The sequence below is a fragment of the Kogia breviceps genome, chromosome 7, assembly GCF_026419965.1.
Source record: "Kogia breviceps isolate mKogBre1 chromosome 7, mKogBre1 haplotype 1, whole genome shotgun sequence".
Classification (NCBI taxonomy): Eukaryota; Metazoa; Chordata; class Mammalia; order Artiodactyla; family Physeteridae; genus Kogia; species Kogia breviceps.
The window spans coordinates 16,682,565-16,692,300 of record NC_081316.1 but is presented as its reverse complement, the minus strand read 5'-3'; the positions used below and the strand labels follow the sequence as shown (position 1 = coordinate 16,692,300).

At 55.7% G+C, this 9,736-nt stretch overlaps 1 protein-coding gene across 1 annotated transcript; it reads left to right on the top strand.

The window, feature by feature from the left end:
- Positions 1-4,544: 4,544 nt before the first annotated feature.
- On the top strand, positions 4,545-9,679 carry CTSF (cathepsin F). Its single transcript, XM_059068789.2, has 14 exons — positions 4,545-4,965; positions 5,230-5,328; positions 5,648-5,732; positions 5,824-5,885; positions 6,012-6,087; positions 6,634-6,747; positions 6,856-6,998; positions 7,087-7,183; positions 7,264-7,344; positions 8,143-8,262; positions 8,343-8,407; positions 8,501-8,591; positions 9,003-9,061; positions 9,141-9,679. Exons 1-14 carry the CDS (start codon positions 4,753-4,755, stop codon positions 9,213-9,215), a joined length of 1,380 nt encoding a protein of 459 aa, XP_058924772.1. The 5' UTR covers positions 4,545-4,752; the 3' UTR covers positions 9,216-9,679.
- The last annotated feature ends 57 nt before the right edge of the window (positions 9,680-9,736 follow it).

The following is a 9,736-nucleotide window of genomic DNA, read 5'->3' as shown; positions in this document are numbered from 1 at the left end:
TTAGAACCCGTGCCCCGTGCTGTGGAAGCGCAGAGTCCTAACCGCCAGACTGCCAGGGAATTCCGGTGGCTGATCTATTTAGTTCATTGAGCTTTCTTGGGAGAACAATGCTCTGTTTATCCTCTGGCTTTAAATGGCACCCCTCCTGTACCCCGGGGTCTGTAGAGGCCAGTTTGAGAAGCAGAATCTCTATCTGTATTAGAAGTGGATTCAAACCCTGCTTCCATCTTCACCCTTTCTACAACTTGGGCAAGTAACTGAATCTCTTGTTGCCTTAGTTTCCTTATCTGCATCATAGCTGTTTTGTGGGGTTGTTGTGGGGTTCAGTGGGCTAATACATATGCATGTCCTGAGAATGCTGAGTGCCTAGCATGTAGTTAGTGCTCATTAACTGTTAGACATTATTTTTACTGTTGTTAGTATTTTTCTGTACCGGGCTCTCTTCTGGGGAACACACATGCAGGCAGACCTCTAAGGTGGGTCCCATGATCCCCACCTCCTGGTGTTCACATCTTTGTGTAATCCTCTCCCCTCCGCTTGAGTATGGGAGAGACCTGTGACTTGCTTCTAGCCAACAGAAAACAGCAGAAGTGTGAGACTTCCCTGGTGGCCCAGTGGTTAAGAATCCGCCTGCCAATGCAGGGGACATGGGTTCAATCCCTGGTCAGGGTACTAAGATCCCACATGCCATGGGGCAACTAAGCCTACGCAGCACCACTACTGAGCCCACATGGTCTGATGCCTGAGCACTACAATTAGGGAGCCTGCATGCCACAACTAGAGAGAAGCCCACACTCCGCAACAAGAGATCCTGGGTGCTGCAACTAAGACCCGATGCAGCCAAAAAAGGAAAGGAAAACAGCAGAGGTGATTGATACAAGTGATTACGTGTGTGATTATATTAGACAAGACTTTAATATCCTCGCTTTCTCTTACCTGCTTTGAGGAAGCAAGCAGCCGTGTAGGGAAGGTCCACATGGCAAGGAGCTGAGGGTGGCAGACAGCCATCAGCCAGCAAACAACTGAGGCCCCAGTCTGAGGCCCACAAGGAGCTGAGTGATGCCAACAGCCCTGTGAGCCTGGAAGCAGATCCTTCCTCAGTCCAGCCTCCAATGAGACTGCAGCCCTAGCCATTTGTTTTCTGATAATGTTCCACACAGCGATAGAGAACTGATATACCACCCCTCTCTTTTCAAACTCTTGGTTCCTACAATTCTCCCCTCACTCTCCTGAATCATCAATATCTCCCTTTCTATTCCATCAACTCATAAGCATACTCTAGTGTCTCCCATCTTAAAAGCACGCTTTTTGGCTGTGCCCCAAGGCAGGCAGGACCTTGGTTCCCCCACCAGGGATCGAACCCCGGGCTTCTGGCAGTGGAAGCATGGAGTCCCAACCACTGGACAACCAGGGAATTCCCAATTCACCACTCTTTTTTTTTTTTTTTTTTTGCGGTACGCGGGCCTCTCACTGCCGTGGCCTCTCCCGTTGCGGAGCACAGGCTCCGGACGCGCAGGCTCAGTGGCCACGGCTCATGGGCCCAGCCGCTCCACGGCATGTGGGATCTTCCCGGACCGGGGCATGAATCTGCGTCCCCTGCATCGGCAGGCAGACTCTCAACCACTGTGCCACCAGGGAAGCCCTCACCACTCTTAATGAGGTCTCCCATGACCTACATGTTGCCCAATCCCAAGGTCACTTCTGTCTCCTCATCTTACTTGACCTCTCTGAGGCATTTGACACAGCCAGCCACTTCCTCTTTCTTGAAATCCACTCTCTTCCTCTACTTTCTTGACCTCATCCTCTCAGACTTCCTTCTCTCTCAATGTCCATTTCTTCCCGGCCTCCTCTGCTGCCTCCCTCTTTTCAGCTCAGCTCCTGAATGTTGCCATGACCCTGGCTTCACTTTCGTCGTGTGTAATTGTACAGTTTCTCTCTTGAAGGTTGTTGTGAGAATTGCCGGAGATAACATATGTGTGACTTAAAAAAAATTCCTCCCTTTCATTTGTGAATTACAAGTATGCGCTCTTCCCTCGCTCTGATGAGAAAACGAGGCACCCTTTCCCCCAGACACTTGTCAGGTGGCTCCAGTGTCCAAGGAACAGACTTTGGGGAAGATGACTGTTTCCCACGAAGGTGAAATATGACAGCAGTGTGGATCTCTGGAAACCCAGATCTAAGAAAAGTCTCACTGCCTCTGCTGGGCCTTAGAAATTGCTAGACCTTTCAGGAGGAAGTTCACAGGGCTAAGAGCCTAGGAGTACAGAGGCAATGGCATTGAGCTCAGCCAGGACTCGAACCTGACCAAAAGCCTTGGTCTTCCAACTGAGAGCACACAACTGCTTTCAGAACTTAATGCAGCTCAGGTTCTTGATGTCTCATTGCAGAAAGAATTCAGTGAGAGACAAGGTGATAGGTAAGAAGTGGATTTATTTAGAGAGAAACACACTCCACAGATAGAGTGTGGGCCGTCTCAGAAGGTGAGAAAAGGCACCAGGGTATGGGGTTGTCCGTTTTTATAGGGATGGGTAATTTCTTAGGCTAATGAGTGGGAGGAGTATTCCAGCTATTTTGGGAAGGGGCGGGGATTTCCAGGAATTGGGCCACTGCCCACTTTATGATCCCTATTGTCTGCCTTGGAACTGTCATGGCGCCTGTAGGTATGCCATTTAGCTTGCTGATTTGTTACAGTGAGCATATACTGAGGCTCAAGGTCTAGTGGAAGTCGACTTGTCCGCCATCTTGGACCCATTTGGTTCTAATCAGTTTATGTCAGGTCCTCGGGCTATGTCATTCTTTCAACGGTTGTGCCCTGCCCCCTTCCCTCCTGTTTCAGGGGTGGGTCAGGGACGCCTTCCTGAGGAATCATCCTCTAAACCGAGAGCTGAAAGTTGTCTGGGAGTTTGGCCAAGGGAAGAGCAATGTGAAGCTTCCAGGGTGCGCAAGAGCTCGAACTTCTGCAAATAGAGTGAGACTGGAGTGTCAAGTGCACAGCACAAGGTGACGGCCAAGGTGCTTCTGGACCTGGAGGGTGCCTTAGGAGCCAGATTAAGGACCTGGGACTGTCTCCTGTAAGAGAGACAAAGGGAGCCCCGAAGAGCTGCAACTGCGGAGGGCACAAGCAGGGGGAGATCAGCCACTGCTGGGCTCCCTCAGGCCCTCCCCTCTCAGACATCAGCTGGGAGCTTGGAGCTGACTCTGGTCTGGCTCCAGCACTAAGTTTTGAGTAGCTGAAAGTCACTTCGCCTCATAGCCCTCTGCTACCAAAAGAAGTCAGGTGTGGACCAGATGATCTTTAGGACCTGCTCTCCCCACTCTCCATGCCCAAACTAACCCTCTACCCACTTCTGGGGCTTCCCCAACTCCCTTAAAAACTCTCTTCCCTGTTTCCTGTTCCACATCTGGTAACATCTTGGAGGAAAATTCCTTTTTCTCATCTCTCTCCACTAGACTGGGAGCTCCGAATAGGCAGCACTATGCCTAGTGTATCTGTTCATGCTTCCTCTTGCTAGGCCTTGAACACAGTGGTGAATGCTTGGTAGAACAAAAGAATGGTCCCGAAACTGCGCTGTTCGTGTGTTTGTGTTTGATCCCCATGACAGCCTGAGGCAGTACAGTGCAGGGAATTTTAGCTGCCATTTTGCTGATGAGAAGAGGGGCCTCGAAGAGCTGGTGGAGCTGTGAACTCAAGCTCTGAAGCCAACTCTCTGGGTTCAAGTCCAGCTCTTTCACTTAGCAGCTGTTTGGCAAGCCACTTAATCTCCCTAAACCTGTATTTTCTCAATTGTAAATCGGGGATAATAACATCTACTTCACCGGATTGCTACAAAGATTAAAGGGAGATGGCATATAACATGTATAATAAGCATGAAATAAATGCTAGTTATTTTTATTCTCAGGCCAGCATCCTGTCTCCTCCCCAAATGTTACCAAGTCCAAGCTCGCCCTGCTCGCCGCACGACAGGCCAATAAATCGGGAGACGAGGTGATGAGGCAAGGTATACGGCTTTATTCAGAAAGCCGGCAGACTGAGAAGATGGTGGACTAGGGTCTCCAAAAAACCATCTTATGGGGTCTAGATTCCAGTTTCTTTTATAGAACAGAGACGGGGAGGAGGTGCGGAAGTAAAGTAAAAATGCCATTTATCTTGCAAAATAGGAGGGGATGTGTTAATCTCTTCTTTAGTGCAGCCACTCACAGATGGACAGGGTCAGAATGTCTCTCTGTGAGTTGAACAAAGGCACTTTAGTTTAACAGTCAGAGGGGCAGGGTTCCCTGTGGCAGGATGCTCAAAGCTATAGACAGTGATTATAATAACAAAAGCAACGAAAAGCAAAGGTTAAAGTAAAAGAAACAGATCCAACAGGGAGTCTGAACTGGCTCTTCCCTGCTACACAAACAGCAGCTCCAAGACATAAGAAGATTACTTCAAGGATGCGGCTGAGGCCACCACTCCCCAGACCCGGCTAGTGCAAGGTCGCGTTAGTCAGCGCGGGACTGACGCCAGGATGCCTTTATAGCCAGCGCACCCCATGGGCCTCACGTGAATTAGCGAGCGCGCAGGCGCCCCCAACCGGTGCCCATTGGCCGGCACCCCGCCGCCCTGGAGCTGAGGGAGGGACGGAGGGAGGGCCCCTCAGGGCTCCCCCCGACGCCCCCACCATCACTCCCCGGCCGCGGGCTGCTCCGCCCGGTCGGTTGTGCTGCGCGTCTGTCAGAGCGTGAGAACGGGACGCCGGCTTCGCCCTCGCCATGGCGCCCTGGCTGCAGCTGCTGTTGCTTTTGGGGCTGCTCCCGGGCGCCGTTCCGGCCCCCAGCGAGCCCAGAGCGGCCGGCGCGCAGGCCTGGGAGCTGGCGTCCCCGGAGCTGCTGGAGCCCGCCCGCTTTGCCCTAGAGATGTACAACCGCGGCCGGGCTGCCAGGACACGGGCCGCGTTGAGGGACGTGCGCGGTCGCGTCCGCCGGGTGAGGACGCGCTGGGGGCGGCGGCGGCGGCGGCGGCGGCGGGTGGGGGGCCGGTACGGGGTGAACGGGGCTCTCGTCCGAGGGCTGGGAACTTTGGGGTAGACTTGGGGCGGGGGCGTTGGACGCCTGAGTTGGGGTGGGGGCGTTGGACCTCTAGGGATTGGGAAGGGGAACGGCACGGTGGGGCTATGAGCCCCACGAAGGCCGGACTGAGGAAGGAGTGGCTGTGCCCGCCTCACGGCTCCCGCTCCCCCCCGCATCCAGGCGGGCCGGGGGTCGCTGTACTCCCTGAAGGCGACCCTGGTGGAGCCGCCCTGCAACGACCCCACGGTGTGCCAGCTCCCTGTGTCCAAGAAAACCCTGGTGAGTGATGGGCTTCCTGCGACACCCTGCCTCCAGACTGAGTCTGGCAGTAGTTGGGATGTTCTGTCAAGTCTAGAGGGAGGGATCTGAGGCCGCAGCTACCCCACCGTGAGTCACTCCCCAGGCCTGGAAGGCCAGAGACCAAGATGCTGTAAAAGGCAGGGTGTCTGGGTGCTCACTCCCGTACTGTGCCTCGCTCTCCCCTATGGGAGATGGTTGCCTTGGAGGTGGTCCTCACTGGGGGAACCCTCCGGCTCCGTCTTGCCAAGGCCTTGCTCCTGTCCCAGCCCCCGCGACGGGCTTCCTCCTCTTCCTCCAGCTTTGCAGCTTTGAAGTCCTGGATGAGCTGGGGAAGCACGTGCTGCTGAGGCGGGACTGTAGCCCAGTGGATACCAAGATTACAGGTGCTGGGATAGCCCAGGGATGCTGGGATAGCTCAGGTCAGACTTCACTCAGGGGTCGGTCCTGATCCTACTCTGTTCCAACCCTCTCCAGATGACAAAAATGAGACTTTCAGTTCATTCCTTGCACTGTTGAACAAGGATCCCCTGCCCCAGGTGAGGAGCCTGTTTGTCTGGGGAACTGGCTGCTGCCCTATATTCCCTCTCTTCCCCTCACCCTGGCCTGGGGCTCCCGGGTCATTCTGAGAAGGATGCCTTGTAAAGACCCCTCTGCCTTTCCAGGACTTTTCTGTGAAGATGGCTTCAATCTTCAAGGACTTTGTCACCACCTATAACCGGACATATGATACGAAGGAGGGTGAGGACCTAGCCTTGGCTGTACCTGTCCCGATCAGATCAGGACCTTCCCCCCAACTTGGCACCTTGGTGTGGGAGAGGGGAAGGGCACAAGGGGCAGTGCATCCTTTCAAGGGCCCCTAAATCCCCAGCTTCTTGCTCAGCCTCCCAGGACTCGGCAGCCATCTCAGGTACCTGGCCCCTTCTCCCATCTGATTTTCCTAGTCAGATACCATAGGTCTCCATCATCCTGGGTAGAGTGGGATGGGGCAAAGGGCAGATTTTCTCTGCTGGAGGACCCCTGGCATGGTGGCCTTTTCCCACAGCCTCCTGTCTCAGGATGTCCTCTGGAGCCCATTTCGGTTCTGCCTTCATACCTGGGAAGTTATCACCCCAGTTTGGCCCCCTACCCTCACCCACCCCAGGGTTCTGCCCTTCTTGAAATAAGTTTCATGCCTGATCCAGAGCTTACCGTTCCCCAGGGAAACCTCTGCCTCTTATCCCAAAGCACCTCTCCTTTTATGATCTGCCTGGGGCCCAAGCCTCTCTTCTACTCCTCGTTCCTCAGAAGCCAGGTGGCGCATGTCCGTCTTTGCCAATAACATGGTGCGAGCACAGAAGATCCAGGCCCTGGACCGTGGCACAGCTCAGTATGGGGTCACCAAGTTCAGTGACCTTACAGGTAGGGGTGGTGGCCAGAGCCATCATGGTACCTGGAAGAGACAGGGCCTGCTCCCAAGGCCCCTGGTCAGGAGTGGCTTAGAATACTCTTTTCCCATCCCCTGCCCAGAGGAGGAGTTCCGCACCATCTACCTGAACCCCCTCCTGAAAGAGCCTGGCAAGAAGATGCGCCTAGCCCAGTCCATCCCTGACCTTCCTCCACCTGAGTGGGACTGGAGGAGTAAGGGGGCTGTCACCAAAGTCAAGGACCAGGTTGGACCCCCAAGAAGTGAGGGTGGGACATGAGGACTGCACTGGCGTTTGGAAGGGACCCAGCCCTGACTCTCCCTGTCTCTTGCAGGGCATGTGCGGCTCCTGCTGGGCCTTCTCAGTCACAGGCAACGTGGAGGGCCAGTGGTTCCTAAAACGGGGGGCCCTGCTCTCCCTCTCTGAGCAGGGTGAGCATCCCGCTCTGCCCACCCTGTCCCCAGCCCAGCCCCTCCGGAGGGCTCCTCGGGACCAGCCTTCTGTCTCCTAGAGCTCTTGGACTGTGACAAGGTGGACAAGGCCTGCCTGGGCGGCTTGCCCTCCAACGCCTACTCAGCCATAAGGACTCTGGGTATGCATATTCCTGGGCTTCAGGAGGGGCAGTGGGGGCCCCAGCTCCCTCCACAGGAAGTCTCTTTGGGAGGGGAGAAACATGAGCGTGGCAGTCACGTGAACTGGGTTCAAGTCTTAATGCTGACCCTTACCGGCTGAAGACCTTGGGCAGGTCAGCTCTTTCAGAGCCTCAGTTGCTTCATCTGGGAAATGGGGCTCCATGTAGGATCATCTTAAGTGTCAAGTGAGGAAATATATGTAGAGTTCCTGGTGCACAGCAGGGGGTCTCGGTATTTTCACTGCTTGGTGGTCTGTATTTCTATAATGCTGCTAAAGCAGGGAGCAGCACACCTCACCCCTGAGAGGAGGCGTTGTCCTAAATGGGCGATTCAGTTGAGCAGTGGGTCACAGTGGCAGGAAAATGAGGGCTGAGGGATGGAGGTGGCTGTACCAAGATTGGTGAGAGGTCTGGCAGGGCTCTGGGCCAGATTGGGAGCAAACTGTCAGGGCCGGACAAGCACGCCAAGGTCAGGAGTCCCAGGAATGCTGGGATGAGTAAGGAGTCAGAAGCTGGGAGCTGGATGCCATCTCTGCCGCATTTGTCACTGGTGGCTCTCCCATCCCTCGGGGCCTCAGTTGTGTCACCTCTAGAATGAGGCCTCCCTCAGAGAGGATGGCCTGTAGCTGGGGGTGGATAGAGAACGTGAGGCCTTGTGTAGGAGGGGCTTAGCACAGCCCCTGGCTGGGAGCAGATGAGTATTGTGAACTGGGGCCCACGTTTTCTCTAACCCCCCATCTGCCCCCCGCCATTCCCCAGGAGGGCTGGAGACAGAGGACGACTACAGCTACCGCGGCCACTTGCAGGCCTGCAGCTTCTCTGCAGAGAAGGCCATGGTCTACATCAACGACTCAGTGGAGCTGAGCCAGAATGAGCAAAGTGAGTGAGGGAGGGGGTGAGGACAGGCCAGGTGGGGATGGGGCCTGGGTGCTCCTGACACTGCCCCTCCTCTGTCTTAGAGCTGGCAGCCTGGCTGGCCAAGAAGGGCCCCATCTCCGTCGCCATCAATGCCTTTGGCATGCAGGTAGGACCCCAGCCTCACTGTTCCTGCTCCGGTTCTCGCTGACTTCTCCCCCACTTCTCAGAGCTGGCCCCCTACTCGTATTCTCACCCTCAGTTCTACCGCCACGGGATCTCCCACCCACTGCGGCCCCTCTGCAGCCCCTGGCTCATCGACCACGCTGTGCTGCTCGTGGGCTACGGCAACCGTGAGTTCCACTGACCCTGTTCTGCCCATCCATCCACCCCAGGTAACAGGCAGAGGCTGGACCACAGCATCTCAGGACCTCTGGAGGGGGCATCAGGGGAACGCCAGGGAACCTTGTCCTTAGCTCTGCCTCGGGCTATGGGCCAGGCAGGATCATCCATCCTCTCTATGAATGGGAAAGCCAAGGCGCTGGGAGGTTGAAGTGTTACGAATGGATACCCTGCTAGAGGCAGGTGGGGGGTGTCCTCCCCAAACCCCAGAGCCGCACCAGGTCTCCAGGAGCGTGGTAGGTGGGCCTGTCTTGCTTTCTGCTCTTTTCCTAGTACCTGTCACACAGTAGGCCCACAGCAGATGTTTGAAGAGTGCAAGGTGCTTGGGGCCCTGACTCCCTGCTCTCTGCACTGCTCCCCAGGCTCTGCCACTCCCTTCTGGGCCATCAAGAACAGCTGGGGCACTGACTGGGGCGAGGAGGTGAGTCTCGCCTGCTTGGCCCCAGCCCTCCAGCCCCCATCCTGCTCCAGTGCCCTCACCAAAGCCCCCTCTCTCCTAGGGTTACTACTACTTGCACCGTGGCTCCGGGGCCTGTGGTGTGAACATCATGGCCAGCTCAGCAGTGGTGGACTGAGGCGCACCAGCTCCGCCTGGTGCTGACCAGAGCAGCCCTTCCCCTGCCTGACCTGCATGACCAGGCCCCTTCCCAGGAGGCACAGCTGGCTGAGGGATGGGCACCAGGTACCTCAGGGTGAGCAAAGGCCACTGGGCTAGGGGCACAGCCCCTACTCCCACCCTGAAGTTCCCCAGCTGCACCTTTGTTGAATTGTGGTGGCTAGGAGGATCTTGGGGTGAAGGATGATGTCTTGGCAGCCAAAGCTGGGGCAAGAACCCTGGGCTCGGGTAAGGAGCAGGGGGAAGAAAATATTCTGGTCTTAAAGCCAGCTTTGTCCTCTGTAGGCTCTGGCTTCCTGCCCCAGCTTTCCTCTGATGCTATAAATTTTCCGGTCCCCCTTGGATCTGGGGACAGTGTTGCCTTCATGTCTAGAGAAACTGTTGTAACCAACCTTTTCTAACACAATAAAGAGGTGTCCTCGACCCCAGCGTGGTGTAAATGTTGGACCCTGAGGGCAAGGAGGGGTGGTGGGGACCCCT

Bases quoted from the DNA above. Each gene is read 5' to 3' on its own strand.
- CTSF (XM_059068789.2), top strand. From the start codon at position 4,753: ATGGCGCCCTGGCTGCAGCTGCTGTTGCTTTTGGGGCTGCTCCCGGGC. The intron at 6,088-6,633 runs GTGAGGACCTAG...CTCGTTCCTCAG, and splicing joins GACATATGATACGAAGGAGG to AAGCCAGGTGGCGCATGTCC. The intron at 9,062-9,140 runs GTGAGTCTCGCC...CCTCTCTCCTAG, and splicing joins GCACTGACTGGGGCGAGGAG to GGTTACTACTACTTGCACCG.